At 38.4% G+C, this 23236-nt stretch overlaps 4 protein-coding genes across 8 annotated transcripts; 2 read left to right on the top strand and 2 right to left on the bottom strand.

The window, feature by feature from the left end:
* Window positions 1–523: 523 nt before the first annotated feature.
* On the bottom strand, window positions 524–2293 carry rpl14 (ribosomal protein L14). The gene is made up of 6 exons (XM_079484059.1): window positions 2229–2293; window positions 1551–1652; window positions 1334–1428; window positions 1041–1140; window positions 718–771; window positions 524–617 (listed from the first exon to the last, which is right to left on the bottom strand). The coding sequence occupies exons 1-6, from the start codon at window positions 2229–2231 to the stop codon at window positions 552–554; spliced, it is 420 nt and encodes a 139-aa protein (XP_079340185.1). The 5' UTR covers window positions 2232–2293; the 3' UTR covers window positions 524–551.
* Window positions 2294–3919: 1626 nt separating this feature from the next.
* Window positions 3920–6207, top strand: abhd5b (abhydrolase domain containing 5, lysophosphatidic acid acyltransferase b; the record flags this gene model as incomplete). Its single annotated transcript, XM_079485061.1, has 7 exons — window positions 3920–3960; window positions 4395–4480; window positions 4560–4968; window positions 5211–5359; window positions 5460–5571; window positions 5660–5846; window positions 6109–6207. The coding sequence occupies 7 exons, from the start codon at window positions 3920–3922 to the stop codon at window positions 6205–6207; spliced, it is 1083 nt and encodes a 360-aa protein (XP_079341187.1).
* A 356-nt stretch (window positions 6208–6563) lies between these two features.
* On the bottom strand, window positions 6564–8468 carry LOC306909972 (uncharacterized protein). Of its 2 annotated transcripts, XR_013788118.1 has the most exons (5): window positions 8355–8468; window positions 8207–8271; window positions 7570–7829; window positions 6881–7014; window positions 6564–6787 (listed from the first exon to the last, which is right to left on the bottom strand). XR_013788118.1 is itself a non-coding variant. In XM_079484145.1 (4 exons), the coding sequence occupies exons 2-4, from the start codon at window positions 8268–8270 to the stop codon at window positions 6970–6972; spliced, it is 369 nt and encodes a 122-aa protein (XP_079340271.1). In that variant the 5' UTR covers window position 8271; window positions 8355–8468; the 3' UTR covers window positions 6564–6969. The 2 variants fall into 2 exon arrangements, 1 of the variants encoding a protein (XP_079340271.1); XM_079484145.1 differs by having other exon boundaries at window positions 6564–7014.
* A 3452-nt stretch (window positions 8469–11920) lies between these two features.
* Window positions 11921–22294, top strand: topaz1 (testis and ovary specific TOPAZ 1). Of its 4 annotated transcripts, none has more exons than XM_079485689.1 (20): window positions 11921–13181; window positions 13419–15453; window positions 15545–15606; window positions 15686–15756; window positions 16077–16185; window positions 16292–16341; window positions 16421–16507; window positions 16621–16684; window positions 16786–16937; window positions 17020–17112; window positions 17220–17335; window positions 17495–17561; window positions 18142–18313; window positions 19744–19844; window positions 19937–20102; window positions 20179–20331; window positions 20833–21036; window positions 21218–21395; window positions 21482–21683; window positions 21875–22294. In XM_079485689.1, the coding sequence occupies exons 1-20, from the start codon at window positions 12350–12352 to the stop codon at window positions 21881–21883; spliced, it is 4923 nt and encodes a 1640-aa protein (XP_079341815.1). In that variant the 5' UTR covers window positions 11921–12349; the 3' UTR covers window positions 21884–22294. The 4 variants fall into 4 exon arrangements, with proteins under 4 accessions (XP_079341815.1, XP_079341816.1, XP_079341817.1 ...); XM_079485690.1 differs by having other exon boundaries at window positions 11924–13181; window positions 15548–15606; XM_079485691.1 differs by having other exon boundaries at window positions 11969–12620; window positions 13917–15453.
* Window positions 22295–23236: the final 942 nt, after the last annotated feature.

Here is a 23236-nt window from a genome sequence, read left to right as displayed (position 1 = left end):
AATTTAGGGTCACAAGAAAAAATGTATACAGCTTATTAATAGATGGTATTAACTAAAGCAAGCCCATGGGATCAATTCTCACACAAACTCCTTAAAAACGCTATAAATTGCTTTAGATAAAAGCAAACTAATCAAATGCATAACCCTCCAAATGCATTTGGTTACTAAATGCTTTAAGCAAATAGTATACCTTATTTTTAGAACCGAACAAATAAACCTAATTTCATCCCATAAAGAAACTGATAAAAACATAACCTGATTATTTAGAAACACCACACTCGTTAAGTGTTGCTCGTACTTTATAGAAAGAGACTTAATTCATGCAGTGTAAAGTACACGTCTCTACAATTTCTTATGGATCAGATTATTTTTGATAGACCAAAAATTATAACAAAAGTGTACATTATGGAAGCATATAACTGATTTCTCTCTGCCCCAATGTAAAACCACATTCAAAAACCTCCATCAGCATGTGAAGACAATATAATGCACATTTCGGCAAAAAAGTCAAAGAGTCTGCGGCTCAAAGTCAAACATTTATTGAGGATAGTTTATGCTTTCTTTTGTGTGGTCGCTTTCTGGAGCTTCTTCATCTCATGCTTGATGATTCTGTTCCTCTGCAGAAAGATAGAAAAAGCTTAGTTTGTTCTCATCACACTGACAATCAACCACACAAGTACAATTCTACCAATGTCCAAATAGAAAATGATAACCTACCATCTTCCTGGCCTTCATCACCTTGAAGCGATCAAAGTCAGACATTGCAGCCCTCTGTTAAAAGAGTAAATAATAGACTATGATGGGAACCACTATAAAAGTGTAAGCACCAGTATGCATGATCCCAATATTTACTAGACAAGGTATACACATCAGATTAAAGCAGTTGCCAAGGTTTGCATAGGGTACCAAGATGTGATGTGGTTTTGCCAAATCACCCTTAAATTTGAAATAGTCACCAGCCAACAAAAGCGTGTGTAACATTTTAACAGTCTTTGGGAGTTTTAGTCTGAATTAACAAAGTTCAGGTTTATCTTGCATACCTTCTTTCTGGCCTGGATTTTCTTGGCCCAGTTGCTTTCTTCCCACTTCTTGTTGACCTCTGCCTTTTCCCAGGCAAGTCTCACAAACTTCTGACGAGCACTGAAACAAACCAGAACACACAAGCAATGTGTTACACAAAAGAGAATGTGCATTAAAGAAACAGTTCATTAAATGAACTTCAATAACATTTCCACAGACGTCAATACATCCATAATTATGCACCAAGTATGATCAAATACTGCTTAGAATCAGTTTAAAACTAACATTATAAACATTTTAACAGCGGACTCACCTGTGAGGTACTTTGATGACATAGTCAGTGAGCTGCAAGCACTTGAATGGCATTGCCTGTCTCTTCACGCCCGTGCATGGACCATCAACCAGTGCCTAAATAAGACAAACATTCAGTTATGTAACTTTATAAGTTTAATGCACGACACAAATCTTTCTTTAAACCAACAGCTGAAAATAACATCCACAATATGCAGATAAACCAATTGAACACTTACCCTGTTTTGGTCAATGACATCCACTATTGCCACCAGTTTGCCCTCATGAGGGCCAAATGCAATGAAGGCAACGCGGCCAATTTCGACAAAGCGCTTGAACACCTGAAAAGATTAATAGAGGAAAAAATAAGTTATAAAGGTAACTAAAACACGCGACAGCCTCACAAAGGACCGTCGATAATATCACAGAGTGCCATTCCCTTGCTGTGAAAGTAAACGGAGAGACACGTTTTGCTAGTTTTTACCCTTACAAATGTGCTGGGTTCAACATTTACTGTAGCCTACAGTACAACAATCCTCGCCGACAATCCGGTCATGCGTTCATATGAACGAGACTAAACGCTCCACAATATAGACGTAGTAACACATACTAATAATAGGAAATTGTTAATTTAGTCGAATAGTGACAAACAACGCAACACGAGTCTAGCGGGTTGTGACGTGCGTGAGTAGATTGATAAAACTTCGGCCCGAATCAGTCCACCACGTTGTTTCGAGACATGCCTAGCGCTTATTTTCTCAACAATAGCGCTAAATGGATACACTTACACTTCATAACCACTACAGGTGGGAACATTAAGATGTAAAAATGCGAATAGGCTGCAAATTTGACGGCAACTGCACATAAAATCCCTTCATTTTCTTAATTTTAGACTCCGTGTAAGTGAGTTCACTCACCATGATGGCAGCCCGTGGCAGAAAAAGGACTATAGGACTTCCGCTCTGCGATGATGAGGCTTCCGTTATACGACTGCGCATGCGTGGCGCGATCTAAGATCAAACGTACTTAAAAACACAAGTTTAAACGTTTTTTTTAAATAATTGACTTTCAGTAAGTAAATTCTTTGAAAGTAAAGCCGTGCACATGCTCGTTTTAGAGTAACCGTTTAAATCGTACAAGCTTTTTTTATGAATGTTAGAAACGGAAACAACCCACTGATTTTATTTGTCTCATACATTTAGAAAACACGTCGATATTTTATACACACATAAGTAGGTCGATTATAAATGAAATGGTAAACTGTTTTTGTTTAGTGCAGTGTCGATTGAGACAAATCCACGCCCGTGAATGAAAACAGTTTAGGGTCTGGCCGCTGGATGTCACTAAAAGCACGCACAGAGGTTGCAGATGTTCATACAGTCACACGTAAATACAACTTTTACAGCAAACGTGGCAAAAGTCTCTGCTCATGAATTTGGGTGTCTTTGAGGTAGCAAGGGAGGCTCGTTGGTCTAGGGGTATGATTCTCGCTTAGGGTGCGAGAGGTCCCGGGTTCAAATCCCGGACGAGCCCTTCATTTTGAAAATAGTTGTTTTTAGTGATGACAAAATGGCAAAAAATTATATCACACACATCCTTAACTGGGAGATTGATGTCCGACCATCAGGTTGGAGATTTATGGCTGGAATACACTTCAAGACACTAGACATCATACACTTGCAGACTATTTTCAGATAGAGACACTAACTGATCAAATCTGCAGACTTCAGACTGAAACTCTGGGCAAAATCTGAGCAAAGGTTGAGTAATTCATGACAGAATTATTATTTTTGTGAGTGGATGGTCTTCAACAGGGCCTCTGATTGAGACAACTTCAAAATATTTATATTTTTTGTTTGCACCCTCTGATTCCAGACAAACGGCTGAAACGGTCCAGATATTATCATATCCTAAAACCATACATCAATAAGCTTATTTATTCGCTTTCAGATAATGTACAAATCAAAATTTCGGAAAACGGACCCATTTGTTTAATGTAACCAGAGATACTTATCCATTCTGGCAGGCTGTGCTTTATTACTTGTTACATAAACGCACCCTTATAAGACTACATTCAACTTTATATTCATGCTCCCTGTGTACTTTAAAGGCCTAACATTATATTTATTAGACTTCATTTGTTTTAACTAGACTGTGCATGCTTTACTGTACAATAATTTGTTATGAGAGGCAACCTATTCAAATTTCTGTGATTTATTTATTCATTTATTTATATATAATTTTTTAGTAACAGTAATGAGTGTGATATTTACTGACATATTTGTAGCAATAATAAATCTTTACTAATGTAAAGATTACATAAATAAACTATTGTATTTTTGTCAAACAACATTGTAAATGTGGTTAATAGTGTTCTGCAATGGTATACAGAGGTATTTTAATGAATGGATGCACTTTATGATGAAATGCAGACATGCGTCGCCCTCTATCGGCGATAAAGGGAAATAAATGCCCTCTAAGAGTGTGTGTAAGGTCTGTCTTTGGTCCTTAGGGATCTTCTTTGACTGTGACCACATCCCCTTTTTACAGTGTTAGTTAACTTTCACCAAAATTGTATTACAGCATTATATGACAATACGAAGAAACAATGAGAACAGACCAAGAGGATCTTGTATTTACCACAAGCAGGTAAACTCTGTATGTTTGTATCTTTTGTGATGTGTGAAATAAAAGACAAAAATGTGTAAAAACATTGAATATTTAATTTGATATGTAGTCAATGTAGTAAGAGTCTTTTAAAATGATGTACAGTATTTGAGGAAAAAATATATTTAATTTTATTTAAACATACAGTATTGTTAATGGATATACTGCATGTATCTAATGGGAAAGCACTTAAAGAGACACATTAAAGCTGTAAACAATTATCTTAACTCTTATGTTCAACATAACTGTGGAGATAGGGCATATGTCAGTCATTGTGAAATACACTAGAGGCATGTTCTAAATACCAACAGTTCTGCGTGTTTGGAAATTATTTAAAGAAATAAAAACAAGGAATCGAGAGGGAATTACTTCAAATATTAATGTACTGTGCAAATATACATTTGTATACATTCTAGATCAGGATGGATCTCCAGTTGGCTGCCTTCCTGGTGTCCCACCTCTCCTGCTCATCTTAAAAAAGCAGAAGACAGAATCCTGAAACGTGTGTGAGCATGAGCATATATTGTAAATAACAATGTTTCCCATAAAACCCATTCAACTTATCTTACTTTAATTTTTAGCAATCAAAGACAAGCACACAAAAGGATATGTTCCCATATCTAATGGGAATTACATTAGGACTCTGGTATTCAATGAAAAAAAGAGCTTGTGTGACAACACAGATGTCCCAACCTGTGATATGCAGATCCCACTGGTGTTACTGCATGGTTTTGGAGCTGGGGTGGGTCTCTGGGTTAAAAACCTGCCTGTCGTTGCAAAAGATGGTAGGCCTGTATACGCACTGGACCTGTTGGGTTTTGGACGCAGTAGTCGACCAGTCTTTGGCAGTGATGCCCAGGAGGCAGAGGAGCAGTTTGTCCAGTCACTTGAGGATTGGAGAGAGGCAGTAGGGTTGGAATATATGATTCTGCTTGGCCATGATTTTGGAGGTTATTTGTCTACTGCATATGCTCTGAAATATCCTAACAGGTGACTGTTTCTCTATTTTTGTAACTGAAACAATGTTAGAAAAATGTTAAAGGAATAGTTCACATAAACATGTAAATTATTGTATGAATACAACACCACTGAGACATTTCTCAAAAGAGTCATATACAGATTTTAAACAACATGGGGGGGAATAAATGAAAAAGCTTTTTGGGGCGAACCATCCCTTTAAGAGAGATACATTTAGAACACAGTTTTTTTGTAAATTAATTTTATTTTCACAGAGTGAAGCACTTGGTGTTGGTGGAACCCTGGGGGTTTAAAGCAAAACCGAATGTTCAGGAGCGCTGGGTTCCTATTTGGGTAAAAGCTATTGGTGCTGTAATGAACCCAATAAACCCTCTAGGCTTTCTCAGGCTGGCAGGCCCACTGGGTATTCAAACTCATGCACACAATACACACAATATGGAATAGTCTGCAATGCATCAAGCATCTAAATGCAAATATACCCACTAATTGTTTTTCTCGTACAGGTTCTTTTTTGATACAGGCTATGCGATCAGATTTTAAGCAGAAATATGCTTCTCTATTTGAAGATGAAACCGTGGCTGATTACATATACCATGTGAATGCACAGACGCCCAGGTAAGCTCCTCACCTGGACAGACTTCCTAAAGTATATCATACATCACAGACACAAATTAATGTTACATATTTTTTTGTGATTTGACAGTGGAGAGACAGCATTTAAAAACATGACAATCCCATACACCTGGCCCCAACGCCCCATGATGGAGCGTGCAGGGATGATCAGTCCCTCGCTTCCCATAACTTTTATCTACGGATCACGTTCCAACATCGATGGCCAGTCAGGAAAAGCCATTCAAGAAATTAGACCCAACTCGGACACAGAAATAATAGTGAGTTTGACTGAACTTTCATTTAAACTGCTTATGCTGTCAGGGTAGACAACCATATTTGTTTTTTTATGAAAACAAGGCCGTAAAGAGTAAACATACAGTCTATTCAACAAGTTGTTGCAGGTTTATTTTTGTCACCAGAAATGTTAAAACAGCTAAATTATAACACGTGGAATAGATGTGTATCACCCACAGTCTTGATTTTATTTCACAAAAATGTATTTAATATTGTGTCTCCATACACATTGATCTTTCTCTCTAGGTCATTCAGGGTGCAGGTCACTATGTATTTGCAGACCAATCAGAAGACTTTAGCCAGGCTGTGCTCAAAATATGTAACAATGTCAGAGAAAGATGGTAAAGAAGATGAGAACAACACGGATCTTAACCACAGACAATGAAAACTGAGATATGAGTCATGAATGAGTGACAGGAGGGTCAGAAGAGAAGTAAAAGAGGATGGAAGAGTAAAATACGAAGTATGAAAAAATACAGAAAACATTATTACATCAGCATCTCTCTAGGTCAACTAAGTTAGTTACTAAATTATCTTTATCTCCACGGCGTGTTGCAGAAACATTGCAATCTAATGGCATGTACAGTATAAATAGTCGCAATTAACCATGTTAAATAATTAATCATGTTACTAACATGTAATCAAAAATATTACAGTACATTAACAGGCATGAGTTAAATAAATGAAGACAAACAAAAATTGTGTGACATGCTTATTTTATTGTGTTCACAATTGTTGATGCAAAAAGATTATGGAAAGTTAAGCATTTAGCAAAATGGAAACAAATGTTAACATGTTTAGTGACTTACACTCTAAAAATAGTACCATAAAAGTAGTACACAAAACATTGGGTTTCCATGAAGAAAAAAAAAAAGTATATGGGTGAGAAAATGACAGAATATGCATTTGAATATGCACACTTCACCTGCCAACAACATATGGAAAACATTAAGGACATTCAGACAATATAGTAAACACACACACACATTACCTTCTGTTCTCATCTGTTATTTATTACCTGTATACACCTCAACCTCACACAGAGTAAGGCTTTTTTGCATTCCAGGTAGAAAAATGTTGACATATTGTCCCCTTATAGGATTAAACTCATATGTTTCTGTGACCATAGGAGGAGTGAGAATAGTTGAAGGCCTGCAAAAAAATACATAACAGAATGTGAAAATGACGGCCTTTTAGCACACTTCCAAAACCTCAGATCTCCTTATTTTGTGATCATAAATCATTGTTATTAGTCACTCTTTATGTTTGTCACTGGGTTTTACAAAAACTCAAGCATAAAAACTATTCAAATGTGCTTGTCAACATTGACAACACAGTATTTAATCATTTAAAAAAACTGTTTCCTCATTTCCTGAAAAAATGTGAATTTGATCACATCATCCGATGGTTCTGAGGGACAGTGACAATGTGTCAACACACACATGCGGTAACCAATAACTTAATACAACACAGATATACAGAATAACATACTGTATGTCTTTAACCATAACTGCAGATAGGAGTGGCCATTCTAATTAATCATTTCAATTTTTCATTAAACTTATTGTTGTAAGTGAAGTAGACCTACTCAATGTAGGGAAGGGAGGAGGTCAACCATACGGTCCTGTCAGTTATTTTTAATACATATTTAACTAGCCACCTACAATTCTCTCAGGAAAATATACAACAAATGACTACATTTCTTACAGCTGATTGTTGTTGCCATTGTTTTCCAGACTGTTGCCAAAACGAATCTGAGCACATCGTCTCAGCGCAACAGTCTCCACGAGAAGTGATGATAATCTTGTAGATATTTTTGAGGTCCACACTCAACCAGGGATTATTTTCTACTGCAGTGTGAGTGTATGAGCCCCTCCTGTAATCTGAATCTCGGTTACCATCTACAGCATGTTGAGCATCTGCCAGTTCATTGTAAGTGGACGATTGGACAGCATGAGCAAGATTACCTGTTGAACATAAAACAAAAGAAAACTTTTTTCACTATGAAGGAAAGCTAATATAATATAGACAAAAATATGGTATGAAATGTTTAACAAGTTCTATTAGACTGCTAGCGAGCTAGGCGGGATGCGAGGCCGTGCGTGAGCGTTAACGAGCGTCAGCTTTACGCGCACCGGACTCGTATCACGGAGGAGATTGGGGCAGGACGAGCGGCCGTACTGTCAGTGGGAGAGGACAGGCAATCTACATTTACGTGTTTATTGTATTAAAGTTTTGTTACATGTTCGCCGGTTCCCGCCTCCTTCCTTCCCTTTTAACTGCATATAAACAAGGAAATGAATAAACAGTAATCACCAAATTTACTTGTATGTTTTAAACTTACCTGTGGAAACACCAATACACAGTTGAGGCAAAAGTGAGAGCAATGAAATCGCAACATTACCCATCCTGATTATAGAAATAAATACAACATACCATTACTGGAATTGTCATACATTCAAATGTGTTGAAGAAAGAGCTATAGGTATTACGTGTGTCTCCTCGATTTAGGCGTGCTTGTATTCTGGAAAAAGTTGAGATATTCCTCTGCGGTCTTTTATACAAGTTTATTAGACTGGTAATACCAAACTCTTCTAATTAGCTTTGGTGGGCGGGCGCATGTCTGAACTTTTAAATCATTGGTGTGCCAATCATATAACGTTTGGTTATGACGTATGTTATGCGCCGGCTCAGCCGCCTCCCGCTGTAAACTTCAAAGATGCTGTCAAAAGAAGGCGCTGTTTTTGTTTTGCAAAAAGCTAAAATCCCAATGTTTAATTTTTACAAGAAACGCCTTCAGGGAGAGATGATGTTGCTTTCTGAAAAAAAGTGGGGGGATGACTTTATTTTCAGTCATGGTTCAAACCGATCTGCGTTATCGCAATTTGCATGAATAAATGTCCAGGTAAACTGCGAAGCTGATGAGGCTGTTCATTGGCTTGCAGCAGAGGAAATATTCTTAATTCTAGTAATGGTTATAATAACCAATTCCAGAATACAATAATTTTGACAACAGTTGTCATGTGATTTACAACAAGTGGAGCAGTGTGATTGATGGGTAACCTTACTTTATTTTGGGAATTTTTACTGATTTATATAAATATATAGCGATTTTCCTCGGATTTTATATTGGCTTGCTGTGTTTTTCTTTGGTTTGTGGTGGATTGGTTTATTATATTGTTTGCGGTGATATTGCTGGACACTTAGCACGGTTTCCCTCTTTCACAAACTGTAAGGAGAAACACTGATTGACACACCTGTAAACCCTGATCAAATCAACTATTTCATTGGCCAGCTGATCAGACCATTCCAAATAAATAGGAGGCAAGAGCTCTTACCAAGGGGAAAAATGCTCTGGATGGACGGATGTGCTGAGTACTGGCTTGATAATTTTATTCTCCCTCAGCGTTGTGGCTGACTGGAAACCCTGTGCTTTGGTGGAGCTGACTCACAGATCTCAGTGTCAACGCTCACAAAACCTCAGACTAGAGGGAAGTGGTCATTTTCTTCCACACTGATGCGTGTGTTTGTTTTTAGTATTGAGCTGAAGACCCGTTCTAGTTATTGCTTATTTTTGTGACGGTGCCAGGTCCGGTGGTCAGCAGTGGAGCAGCAGATACGGCAGTATTGTTGATGGACCCACGTGAAGTGCAAGGAAGCAGCGCAACAACACGTTATCTACTCAAAGTCCTGCTGACAGAGGAAACACTGAGCTAAATCCAGACGGGACTGGATTTGGGTGTTCACCCTGGGACAGAACATTGGACACCTTAATTTTTTGTTTCCCTGGGTCTTTGAGGAGATGTCATTTTAATATTGTCATTTTAAAGTTAACTTATAGAAATAATAAAACACTATTTTTATATATATTTCTTGTGTCGTTCTCGCTGTGTTTGTGTGGCCGGAAATCTAAATTTGATTTATATTTAACAGACTTTTAATCTGTTACACCGTAACAAAGGTTATAAATGATCTCAAAGCTAGTTGGAGTTTAGTAGGTGATTTCAAAATTATTATTTAGACAGATTTCACAGTTCTCATGTCAACAGTAGGCTATTATTCCATTTACATTTCGCAGACGCTTTTATCCAAACCGACTTACAAAGAGTTCGGAGAACAATTAGCGCTATGTCATACAAAGATCAATAGTACAATAGGTGCTAATACAAAGTTACTAGTTTCAAGAAAAGAGGGTTAGTGTCATTTTGTCAAGTGTACAAAAAACTGTTTGTGTATCCAATGTTTTTTAACAGAAAACTTAATCCCCTTCCCTACATTATTCATGGTTTAAACCTAATGCCCTTTCAAGATCTAGGATTGATTATTGCGTTTGTTCTGAATTTATATGACAAAATGTGATATTTCTAGTGCCACACTGACAGATCGTTGTGGGATTAAGATAACTAGAACCACATGGGAAGTCTTTTAAAACTTAACGAAATTGGAAATAGAATGCAGATTTATTAAATCAGAAGGATTTTTGTATGCAGATTGAAAGACAAAATAAAATAATAACTTCTAAATAGAAGGTATCTAACAACCTGACAAAAGTTCATAAGTACAGATACTCTAAAAAGAAAGGTAAAAAGTACCAATTAAAAGTAAAGTCTCTATTGTGGCAGATCTAAACCTCTTAATATTCCCCAAAACACTACGAAAGGGAATTTTGTAATGGTTTCTAATGGTTCTGTTATCAAATCTATTATTATTCCTTCAGCAGGGCACCCAAATACAGGGGGCTGAAAATGTATAAATTAAACACATGACATATTGTGTAGACAGTCAGTTTCTCGGCATTTAGTTACCTTTGAGGGTAAAGTTCGTAGACGCCCGTTTTAACTTCGACTTCATAGGGCTGTCAGGAATTTCTCCTTTTAAGATAACAATTTTAAGTTGTACATCAAATGCTAAAGAAACCATACCGTTATCACATTTAATCATCCCTCTTCACCGTGTAAAGCACACCCGCAGGACATGTTTCTAGATACGCATTTGCACATGCGCAGTACAAATCGCGAAACACCGAAGGGATCGACTGTCGTAAAAACGGGATTAACCGGAGCTCCTAAAGCATTTTTAAGTGGATATACTTAAACTATTAAAATCTGGTTTGGTATAAATACTTTTTTATTCCAAATAAAATAAATATTAAAAAATGTGTCATAATTACTACCCCTCTAATTCTTTACTTTCTAAATTTAAATTGGACATAACTTCAAATGCACATTCTGTAAATCTAATCTGGAAACCATTTCACATGTATTTGCTGAGTGTGATTTTACAAAGGATTTTTGGAAATAAATATGTTGTCTTATTTTTTCTGCTTACAACAAACTGTTTATGTAATTAGTATATTGTTTTTGTTCTGGGAGACCGGGTCAAAGGAAATGGGTGAGAGGTTAAAACTCATAACTCTTTGTGGTGTAGCCTATTTCAACTTCATAAATGTAAAGTTACTGATCGTTTACCAAATATTAAAAAATGTTGTGCTGATTTAAAAATCTACAAATTTTACCATGCACTTTCAAGTCCACACACAATTTTGCAACACTCAACGCGCTGTGTGTAAATGAAAATGTAATCCAAAATGCTCAACCTGCTAATGTTAATGCATTAAGGCAACATAGCATTGGAATTTTCATTTTGCTACAGTTTTGCTTGACTATCTTAAACACATTTAATGAACCCGAGGAATGCATTTAAATTTTAATTTAGCAACTTAAAGAGCGTTAAAAATATCCATTTAAATAATATATTAAAACTAGTGTAGGAACTGAAAAACGCAATTAATATTCTTCAACTTTTATGTTGTACATATGTTATTTAAAATGTATATTAAAATACACAATTGCATTGCCATTTTGCGTATTGCACTTCAACTTGAAAATTGCAACCAATATGCTTCCATAGTTCTGAAACCAAAAACAAAGATTCTCATTTCTAAATAAACTCACTCTTGCGTTCAAGTTCTAACCTAGAGTTTGAAACAAGCCCCAGGCCACCACGTGGTGGCAGTATTCAACAAACAGGCTAAAACCAATTGCGCATGCCTTTCATCGAAGTTGGACGTGATAGGGTGTTTTTATTTTTCTAGTAAAATTGCGCAATAGCACTAACAGGTACTGCTTGGGGAACGTATATAACTGTTATTATCTCCGCATTTCGCAATATATACATATATTATCAAAGGATCCGATATTTTACTTCTAACTCATGTAAAAGTAACTCAGATACAGCGATCTTACTGCTGCGCTGTCTTTAGTTTTGTACCGTGTGGTCATCGCACCGATGATTCTGTTAGCTATGTTGTTACTTAACGTTTAAGTGTGTGTTTTAAATTTAAGTTGTTTATTACAGACCCCCACGGTCCAAAATTCGCTGTTTGTGGTTAGTATAAACTGTTTAATATTGAAGTTTAACTTCATTACAGTTCAGCTAACGTTAGCGATTGCACGTTTTCTGTTGACGTTAGTTCATCGCACCAGTCATGCACTCATCCGCCGGCGTATCGAGGATAAAATTAAAGAGGGATTTGTTTAAGGTCGAAAATAAATTCGAGCCGAATAAACGCCGATGGACAGGTTCTAAAACTATATCTGGTTTAAATCCGCCAGCCGATCGAGTCACACAGGCACAGGACCAAAGCGGCGGAACTCCAGCGGCAGCAGATGCAATTTCATTACGCAATGGAGACGAACCATTCAGCCGTCGAGACTCGGCTGAACACGAAGATGGCCAAGCAGCCGGTTATAATAAAGGTACTTTACTCCGCAGAGTAAGTGAAATTAGCGACAGTAAAGGTGAAAGTGCTGCGACTCGAGCTCCCCGCACGAGGAGCCAGTGGGCGTCTCACGGCAAAGCGTCGAAGAGATTGTGCGAGCACAAAAAGCAAATCTGCTACCGTTTGAGATTAGCCTTGTGTTTCGCCGAGAAAAAACAGCGAAACTGCGTAAAACGCGCGCAGAACGACTCGCGTTGTCGCGCGCTCTCCTACATAAACAATAACGTGTCGGTGAAATCCGGTAATATTTCAATTAAGTCTACAGTGCGCGCGGAGGAGCGCGGTGAAAGTGCGGCGCAAATTTCGCCTGCACGGGAGGTAAGAGAAGTAGATCCAAAATATGCTGGACATACTGGCGGTGCGGATATTTTGGGGCAGGAACCTCGTCGTCGGGGTCCGGGAAGACCGAAAAAAGTTTACATTCATAGTTTTGTTGAGTCCGCCGCACAGGTTAAAACGACCATCATGACGGAGGTCCGGAGAGGTCAAACCTCGCGTGCAAGTAAAAGCAGTTGCAGGTTGTCTGGACGAGCATCAAGTACGTCTTAAAACACACAAATGTGATTTTTTTTTTTAGCCAACCACAGCTTTGATGGAATTTATAGCTTTTTGGTTTAATTGAGATAATTTTTACTGCTAAAAACCATTATCAGTTATTATTCTTTGCCATTAATAGCTGCATTTAATTGACACTACTTTAGGTGAATTGAAGCTACATAGGTCAAGAAAACTTAAGAAATGTTTGCTCTCTCACCTTTATTGTTTCTTATTGCAGATATCAGCTCAAAAGTCGAGCTGAGGAGATGTCTTAGGTCAGGCTCGAGGAAGGACCTCAAACGATTAGTGAAAAATTCGTGCTGTGCTTTGTGTGGTGATGTAAAATACAGCCCTCCCCCTAGTAAGAATCTGGCCCATTTACACACTCACAGGCCACGAGCTGTCTGCCCTGGTCCGACTGCACGGCGGGAAAGTGCTGATCACATTTCAAAGCCCCTTCAACCCCCCACCCCACCGAATTGCCAATTCGAGAAATACCCCATGTTGAAACTGTGTGACGTAGCCCGAGTGTTTGCGATAACATCCCGTGATTTCTCATGTGTCTTGCCGGAGGCACTTACACAAAAAGAGTGCCAAAGAATTTGGTGCCTAAAGAAAGAATTCTGGTTTCTGATGCATCCCCATCGCCGTGGTGTCAAGAAGCATAGGAGTAAGATCGACAACAAGTCCTGGGAAGTTTCCGCCCCAACCAATAGCTGTGCTTCTTTCTCATCAGGTGATCCGCTGTCGGGAGCTACAGGCTGCAAGTGCGCTTCAGAGACTGCAGAGGATGGATGTGTCAGGGACTGTGATGGCTATCCAGATGGCAAGAGGAGGCAGGTTGACAGTGTGGCCGATTGCGCTCATCATAGCGTTTGCAATAGTGACGCAGAAAATAAATTTCCGATGAAGAACATCCCTGAAATATGCGAAGGTACACCTAGCCTGGAGCTTCGGGTACCTCCAATAATACTCAGAAGAGTTCCTGGAGTTAATGGTTTCAGACGTGAGCCTGAAAGTGAGAACATCTCTCTGGATGAGGGGGAGGAGGACAATGAAACAAATGACGATTCGGAGGTTGAACTGAACTTGCTGGAGAGTTTCTCCTGCCAGAGAACGCAAGCTTACGCGTTTTTCTATCAGTCGTCCTGTGCTCGCGTCTGCAAAACGTGGCCCTTCCCCAGATCGGGCCCTCCGGATGAACTGAGATCATTGCTTGGCGGACACCGCTGGATTGTGACCTCATTCCCCGTTACGCCAACTACTCCTACATGCATACAGGAAAACGATGTTCAAGACAAACTTTGCAAAGAAGCACTGGAGGCGCAAGCCGTTTCTTCTGTGTCAGGTGAGAAGCTTGAGTCAAACCGAAGTGTGCAGAGTGCTTTTGAGGATTCCAGTCATGTTAATGAGCTCTCAGCTTGTGAAGAAAACAAACAGGTTGACAATGAAGAACTTACTCGTGTATTCAATTCAGAGGCGAGAAGTCCGAAATCCCAACCTATAGAAAATCATGCCATACTCTATATGCCTGGTCGGAAAGCCGTCTCATTCGGGTGTGAAAATCAGTTTCAGATTTCTGTCCACGCAACAGAAGATTCAACCTCGCCATCCAGATGCGTTTTAAATTCCAAATGTACCCAAATCGTTACCTGTCCTGTCAGCCGAACCCCATTGGTTGAGAATCAAGAGGAGCCCAAAACTGGTGCTGGTGCTCTCCACAACCCAGAGTCACTTTCTGAACTTTGTCTTAAAGTGGAAACTCTAAAAGCACAGTGCCCGTCCTCATCCACATCCCTTTCCGCAGCAGAACAGGGTACTCAACAACCCATCACACAAACGCTCCCGCCCTATTCGGGAAAGAGGAAACGGAGAAGAGGGTTTGACAGCTCTACGGTCACAGATTCATCGTCTTCTGCGGATGAAAATGAAAGTGACCGTAGTTCGTCTTCAGATGAGGAGCCTGTGGAACTTGATCAAGGGGGCTTGCGGTTAACGGTTGATGTCACAAGTCACATTAAAGATAGAGGTGTCACCCCATCACAATCTGTAAAGGATTCTACGGTTCCCAACGGCTTTCTGGATGTTTCTCGAGCGTATGAAGAAGATGTACTTATTCTGGATGTGATACAGGACGATCCAGATTTGTTTGGAGCTGTGGTTGATGAAACCGTAAATAAACCGGGAACGCTGGCAAAGGATGATGGCGAGGCTCAGACAAAATGTCAAACTGGGAATCACTGCAAGATTGTGTGGGACTTGGATACAAACAGGTAAAATATTGTAACTGTTTTACCAGATATGGTTCTTGTGTTTCTTCAGCATTTCTGTCATCATAGCACAATCTGTCAATTCGTTTTTAAGTAGTAGCAAATCTGCACAAGACTTGAAACTGGAAAACATGGAAGATGCTCATCTTCGGACAGGTGTGTTTTTTTTAAACATATTTTTGCATGTGAAAAATGTTGAATGCAGGTTAATATTGTGTGTCTGTCTCGCCTACAGTAAAAGAGATGCAGAGTTATAAAGCTCAACCTTCTCAGGGCCTTCAGTTCGCCTCTGCTTTAAAGGCTGAGGTCAGTGTGCTAATATGCATGTTTTTTTGTGTTTGTAAAGCACGTGTGAACCCATTGCCAACAACACACAGAGATGACTCCGTTTTGCTTACCGCGTGCTGTTCATGTCCGATATATTTTAACGTGGCACCCCACCTTTAAGCAAAAAATGTATTATGCGCCATGCTGTCAATCTTTCACATTGCTGTTGGATGACCTTGTCACTCCTGAGGTTTGACACTGGACTGGCCACAATACATGATTGAATGAAATTTTGTTATGGTTTCTTACTCTCTTAATGGTTTCTGCGGCTGTCTCTCACATTGTAGTTTTATTTGCAGACTGCTGTAGACTTGAATAACAACCAGGAGATCAAAAAGGCAAATCTGTACAGCATTAAGGTGATGGACACAAGAACTTCAATGCTTGTAATGGACACAAACAGTTCCAGTAAGTCAGAACTCATTGGCTTCAGTACATTCTAAAGTGGCCGCTATATTTATTCACGTTATCAAACTTTACATTAAGATTCTTTCCAAATTGTTTTATGTCCTAGGATATGGTTATACTGCGAAAGACTCTTGTGCTTCAAGAACTTCAAATCATGTAGGTGTCGAGACGTTTTCTCTTTTTTTTGTGGATTTTTTTCTGTATTCAGCATTCTTTTGCTTTCTCTTGTCTTTAGTATTGTTGGTTCTACTTTGATGAGCACAACTTCTGCCAACGAACAAGCTGTCGATTCTTACACATACCAAGGGATGGAGATGAAATGGTGTGCCGTGCTTTACCCGTTCACTTTTTTTCCCCCATTGCTCTCTTCTGGTTAAATTCACATTGTTTCAACAGTGTCTGCTTGCGTTAGTTTATTTTGTTTTCCTGTTTCAGTTCTGTATGGAGAGAATACAGAAGTTCTGTTTTGTGGGTAACCCTAATACTGTGCTGCGAGCAGGTAATATATTTTTAATAAGCAGATCAATAAAGCAACAATCATCTGAGACTGAAAGATCACACGGATTCTCGTTTTTTCTCTGTCCATGTTTCTACGTGAAGTGGAAGTGTTTATGGAATATTACAGCAAGTGTTCCCCCGGCGTGTGTTTTAATAAGGAGATTGTCAACTCTCTGCTCTCGTCTCTTCTTAATCTGGGCTTTCTGAGGAAGTTTGTGGACATCATCAACCTGCTTCTCACACGCAAGAGCCTGGTGAGTGTGTTTGCGTATGTGAAATCTCATTGTGTTTGTGACTGCATATGACAATATGTGTGTGTATGATTTGACACTTCAGCCTTCTCCCGAGATTGTGTTAGCTGCTTTTAAACATGTGAGGGATAGATGCCTGTTCGAATCTATATCTGAGCTCATTCTACTCACCTCAAAGGTAAGAATAAGAGTCAGAGTATGAGATCATTTATGGTTTTAATATTTAGGCTTATTGATTTTTAAAAAGGTACTCTTTAACTGTTGTAGTATGTTGTGTGTGTTTAGATTGTTGAGGCTGGATGTGTGTTTAGTGTTGATCAGTGTGAAGTCATGCAGAGTCACCTGCAAATGATGCAGGTTCCTCGACAACAGATGGACATTTTCCTTGCTGTAAAATGCAGGTATTGTCTCTCTCTGTCTCTCTGTCTCTCTGTCTGTGTCTGTGTCTCTCTCTCCCCTGTCTTGCTGAGATTATCTGTAATATATATAGATTCGTAAGAATGCATAATATTTAAAGTATATTATGATCAAACTAATGTCATTTTCTTCTGCATCTGTAGAGCTCTGGCCACTGACCCCCACACTGCTGAGCTGTCGGATCTGGCCCAAGCTGTTGTCCGGGTAGAGGTAAGATTACTATTATCCTGTCATTGTCAATTTGTTGGAGTATTTAGATATTTTTATATATATAATATTTGTAGACCTCTTCTTAAGATGTAAATACTGGTCCAGAAGCACTTCCTGTTTCAGTATTCATAAAATGTTTAATCTTACATATATAATGAAATTATAAAGACATTTTGTTCAAACTTTGTATAGTGTTAAAGAAATAAAACAGGAAGTTCTTCAGGGAAAGCATTGAATCAGCGTTGTTTACATCTATATAGTAAATACCTTATTTTTTATCATCAAGTGAACTCATTTGTTAAGAGGTTTTCCATAATTTGATTAAAAAATGTATTCAAAATTAGAAATGATATTCTGAAAGCAGAAACATTAACCTATAATTAACACCATTTTATATTTATTTTTTCAATATTAAGAATTTTGTACTTTTTGCACTAAAAAACCATGAAACAAAAGAAAGACAAATTGATAAATCATGAAATTGTTGTTAATTGCTTAATTTGGTTATTCCTTTAAACTGTTAAACAATTTGTTATTAAAAATTGTAAGCATGTGCACCACTCTGTTTGTGTTTGGCCAGATGTTGAAGCATTGGGAGGACTGGTCTGGTATGGCACATGTGTTCAGTGGTGTTTGTGCAGGTCCACACAGTACCAGCGAACTTCACAGGTTCTACAGCTGTGTTACTATGGCATTGTTAAAAGAACCTAAAGACAAACTTACTCTCCCGTACGAGCTGTTTGCCGAATCAGGTATACACAGACAGTATCTGCTCACATGCATAGTCATGTCCTGAACTAATGGCATGTTTATATTCAGTTCTGTAGGCCTTTACCATTGAATAGGGATGTAACGATTCACTCAGCTCACGGTGTAATGCAGCTCACGATACTGATCTCATGATACGATTTATAGAGAATTTATAGAATTTAGCAATTAAGTAATCCATTTATTTGTAAAGGGAGGTAAAGATGAAAATTTTCACATGAAATTTGGAGCCATATCAGAGGCGATAATACATGACATGTGAAATAGGCCAGCGTCATAATTTTCTTTTTACACAGAGATTGTTAATTTAATAAAATCTGTTAATTTGAGCAATCCTTGATGCATTTAATGCCAATCGTAACAATTAAGATTTTTACATTATCCGTTCGAGGCACATTAACTTGCTCTAAAAAGTTAGTTTACATTTATCTGTATTTCTTTATGGATATAGGGGAATAAGGGATGTTGTTAATTATGGCCGAGCCACGATGATGTGCGGATTTGCGCCGTTTGTTATCATCTTCAAATTGAATAATGTTTTTGAGAGCTTAAACCAGACATACTAGCTCAAACAGTATCGACTGATATGGGTTATATTTATCAATACCACCTCAGTCTTGAAAAAAGATAAAAAGTGGCCAGGACATGCTAATGAGTGCTGTATTCCAGTCATTCACATTTATTTGGCATATTTGTGTGTTGTCAACCACACAGCACGAGGACTGCTTTATTGAAATAATGTAGGTGGCGCTGTTGAGCCATTTTCCAACACGTCATTCTGAAACCGTATCGGATGTAACTGTTCACCACCTCTGACATGTGGGTAAACTTTCATGAGTTTTCAAGCATGTTTAGGCTCTCAAAAATGGCTCGGGCCATGATTAACAACATCCCTTCATCCAAATTTCCTTTTAATTTAGATATATAGAATATTATAAATAAATGATTTTTGCCTCAACCCGACTGATTTAACAGTAACTCCGTACCAAGAGACACTGAAAGAGTTAAGTTTAGAGCAGTTTTTTTGATAGAACGAAAAAAGATAAATTTCTAGTTTCAACATTAATTTTGTTCTTCAGACATAAAATGTTGTGCGTTGAACATATTTTGGTTTGGTGTTAATTAATTTGTATTAGGTATAGCTATAACAGTCCACTGATTATTTGGCAATATATTATAATAAAATACATGTGAACACTGCACAGTTCGGTTTTTAAAACCACTCCTTTTTTCAGATGTTAAATATCGTCTGAAAAATCTTCAGTATGTTTGAGTCTGGAAAAGTGAATTAATTTGTGTAAGGGCCAAGTGAATTCTAATCTGCTACAAAATATCTGCTTCCTCTTTGAGTAAAATCTCTATAATTTGTGTTTTACGACAAATGGATGGATTTTCACATTGTCCTTTTTGTTAGTATGTCAGCAAGTCCCATCCGACGATGTGGTGAAAATCGCCCTGGGCAGAATCGGAGTCTCACTGATTTTTAGATATCACAGGACAAGAGAATGGAATAAGGTGGGTGTGTATCCGGTTAGTGTAAGCACGCCATACAGTAGTGAACCCTTGACTGACTACTGTGTGTCTATCCCTCGCTGTCCTGCACATAGGGGGTAAAGCTGGTCAACGTGATGTTCGGACTGCAGATTGAGTTCACCACACTGAAGGGGTTTATGGGTAATGAATACAAGGTGTCTCGCTGTCAGCTGGTCACCTCTGCAACCGAACTCTTTCTCCACAGCGGGAGTATTGAGGGCGCTCTGAAGATACTCCGAGGTAAAGGCAAGTTTTTAGTTTCTGGTTCAGAATCCGCACAACAGGATTACCAGTGTATGTATTTCTGTTCCGTCAGCTGATAACTGGTTCGTGACGTCAAACGTGTGGCCTTGCGACCCGGCTGACATCGATTGTCGAAAGCGTGTGCTGACTCTCTTAGCTGGGAGAACATCACACAGGGATACATTTGACATACTTGCCAACTTGCCCGGACTCAGACAACCTATAAGTGAGTTATTTTGTTGTCACTTAACTTTGTTGGACATGACATGACATGAGAGATTCTTTGGAAGCTGTCCGGTAGGAGTGTTATGAACACTTTTGCTTTGACATTGTTGAAAAAAAAGTGATTCCTAATACAGGGCTTGACATTAAGCATTGTCCTTCGGACATTTGTTATTCACTTGTCCGAGTACAAATATTACTTGTTCGATTATAAAAAAATTACATTTAATTGACATTGTTTATTTTCACACACAAACGCAATTCATAAAAACATGCAGCTCTGTCTAATGTATCTCATTCTTAGCACAGATCGTTTTTTAGTAGCACTGTTATTATTTTTCGAGTTACTTGTTGGGTCGGGCAAGTACAATTCTCTCTCACTTGCCCATACAAAACAACAGCATTAATGTCGAGCCCTGCCTAATATAAGCTGATCCCTATTTTAAAGTATTCTAAAATGCATTTTTCTGTTTTGACATATTAAACTTTGAATTCACTTTCCCAGATGGTGTGAAGGTAGTTGACTATACTGAAATGTTCAACGCTCATCTGCGTCTGTGTGTGATGAAGCAGACATTACAGGTTGCTTCGGATATTCTTGAGTTTATGTTAGCACAGGGTATGGTTCCTGAAACCGCTCAGGTACAGAACCTCATCCACAAACTGGGCAAGCAGAACAACTGGAGCCGTGCCAGAGCTCTCTTCAATCGTGAGTCTTACAGCTTTTGTGATATTCATTTCCTGAGGATTTGTTTATTTAGCTGATATTATTAAAAATGTAATATGTTTTAGAACTAAACATATTTTTTTATGAATATCAAAGCATGTTTTATTTAAAAGTGCACATTTGTTCAACATATCCAGTGTGGTGTTTGTGTTTTCTGTTCCAGGTGCTCGGTCAGCTGGCTATTACTCAGCGGTGGATTTCGAACAAGACACTTTGTTTCTGCCTTGTTGTCTCACTGAGATTGAGATGACGCTGGCCTTCGAAATGTTCATCACATCCATTAAAGCATACCTTCAGACCCCAACTGGATCCACCAAGCCCATAATCATCACACTCAGACGGTGAGTGAGACATTAATGGATATGTTTACTGGTCCGAACCGCGCACTGTCAAAGTGGCTGCCATTATATAAAAGTTTTCATTTTAGGCAGGGCGAGGTCGAGGATGTAACCGAGAGCATGTACCTGGCAGCTGGCTGTCGACTTCTCTCCTCTGCGCTCATACCGAACCCCAAACTGAGCATCCGCTACACAGCTGTCAATCAAACACAGGAACAGTTGTTTATTCTGGATCGTGGCTCTGCCCACAAATGGCTTTCTCAAAACGAGCAGTGGGCGCTAGAGATGTGGGTAAGTTAACAAGAGCACAACCTGAGACACTTGTGTCTGTTCACAAGCATAAGTTAAATTCTGTTCAATTGAACGTGTTTGCACATTATTATTTGTGACATTTTTGTTCATCTTGTTTGCATTTTCTCTTATGTTTCCCTGGTAAAGACTTTGTTTAAAGTGTGTTTTGAGAATTTGTTTTGTTTTTTCAGGGTCCGTAATATTTGAAAGACTTAAAAAGGATCCAAAGATCAACAACTTTTGTCACCTGAGACAACAAACTTTGTTCTTGTGGAATGAAAAAGCTAGTTAATAAAATGCATAAATAATGGCCACAAATGCTTTGTAAAAATCTTTCCTTAACTTTGTGCCGCATCTGTAAATATTTCCTTTTTTTTGTGCAGTGTCATTTTTGTGGAAGTACCAAGTTAGTGTAACCGTTACCAATTTTCATGCAAAAAGTGTGACACTTTCTGTTACTAACATGTGAAAGTCTTTCAGCGCGGTGGTTCTCAAAGCACTTAAATAAATGTCATCATTCGATACAGATTTGTCTGGGTTTTCAAGTGATGTGCACATTTCAGTTTGTTCTGTTTCCAAAAAATAAATAGAAAATGATTCTATCTAATTTGATTTCAGTTGCGTTTTTGATGTGCAAGTGTACATTTTGTCTTATATGTTCAGTTTTTTTGTTTACATTTAGTAAATACAGGTAATAAAATTTGGTTTAAGAGGGATAAGGGTTAAAACATTCCGAGTTTACAAAGGAAGATGTTGCATTAGTGTAGCAGTCCAGTGCTTGGGTTTATGCCAGAGTGAACATCCAGATAAGCTAAAATACGGCAAAATACGTTTTGGGTGAATATTAAAAAATTAACTGTTCGTTGTGCAAGATATCTACTTATTCTGGTATGTGTAGACGAATGGCACTTAAATACAAGGGTTTTAGATGATTAATTCAATCCAGTACAATTAATTTGACCTTTTTAAAGTCATCAAAATTGTGAACTGTGACTTGCCAATATACATTTCTTCAAAAAACACACTATTGATGATTTGCATTTTACATGTGAACACACACTTGTAATGCAGCATGAGTTTACAGATTATGTCAGTTGGGTAGTTTGTTGCAATACAACATTACATATTGCAGACCTAAGAAACAAGAGAGTGAGTAATTAGTGACAGAATTTTCATTTTTGGTTGAAGCCTTTCATTTCTGTTACACTGCAAAAAAGATATTCCATCCATCCATCCATTTTCTTCCGCTTATCCGGGGCCGGGTCGCGGGGGCAGCAGTCTAAGCAGAGATGCCCAGACATCCCTCACCCTAGACACTTCCTCTAGCTCTTCCGGGGGGACACCGAGGCGTTCCCAGGCCAGCCGGGAGACATAGTCCCACCAGCGTGTCCTAGGTCTTCCGGGGAAGGCGTCCAGTAGGCATCCGCAAAAAAGATCTTTGTATTTTAAAATGCGATGACTTTTCTGACAAAAAATCTTGTTGAACATTAATTTTTCAGAAATCTGCCAATAAACTTATTACCTTTATACCTCATTTTTAAGTGTGTTTTTCT

Source organism: Barbatula barbatula (assembly GCF_947034865.1).
Source record: "Barbatula barbatula genome assembly, chromosome: 21".
Taxonomy (NCBI): domain Eukaryota; kingdom Metazoa; phylum Chordata; class Actinopteri; order Cypriniformes; family Nemacheilidae; genus Barbatula; species Barbatula barbatula.
The sequence above is the reverse complement of the archived record's forward strand: the minus strand, read 5'-3'. Positions and strand labels throughout refer to the sequence as shown.

Coding starts and splice junctions, on each gene's coding strand:
- rpl14 (XM_079484059.1), bottom strand. Junction 1,429..1,550: donor ATGTCATTGACCAAAACAGG/GTAAGTGTTCAA, acceptor TGTCTTATTTAG/GCACTGGTTGATGGTCCATG. Junction 1,141..1,333: donor GTCATCAAAGTACCTCACAG/GTGAGTCCGCTG, acceptor GGTTTGTTTCAG/TGCTCGTCAGAAGTTTGTGA.
- LOC306909972 (XM_079484145.1), bottom strand. CDS start 8,270: ATGGGTAATGTTGCGATTTCATTGCTCTCACTTTTGCCTCAACTGTGT. Junction 7,830..8,206: donor GTGTATTGGTGTTTCCACAG/GTAAGTTTAAAA, acceptor TATGTTCAACAG/GTAATCTTGCTCATGCTGTC. Junction 7,015..7,569: donor AATGGCAACAACAATCAGCT/GTAAGAAATGTA, acceptor ATTTTTTTGCAG/GCCTTCAACTATTCTCACTC.
- topaz1 (XM_079485689.1), top strand. CDS start 12,350: ATGCACTCATCCGCCGGCGTATCGAGGATAAAATTAAAGAGGGATTTG. Junction 13,182..13,418: donor GTTGTCTGGACGAGCATCAA/GTACGTCTTAAA, acceptor TTCTTATTGCAG/ATATCAGCTCAAAAGTCGAG. Junction 20,332..20,832: donor CGGACTCAGACAACCTATAA/GTGAGTTATTTT, acceptor TCACTTTCCCAG/ATGGTGTGAAGGTAGTTGAC.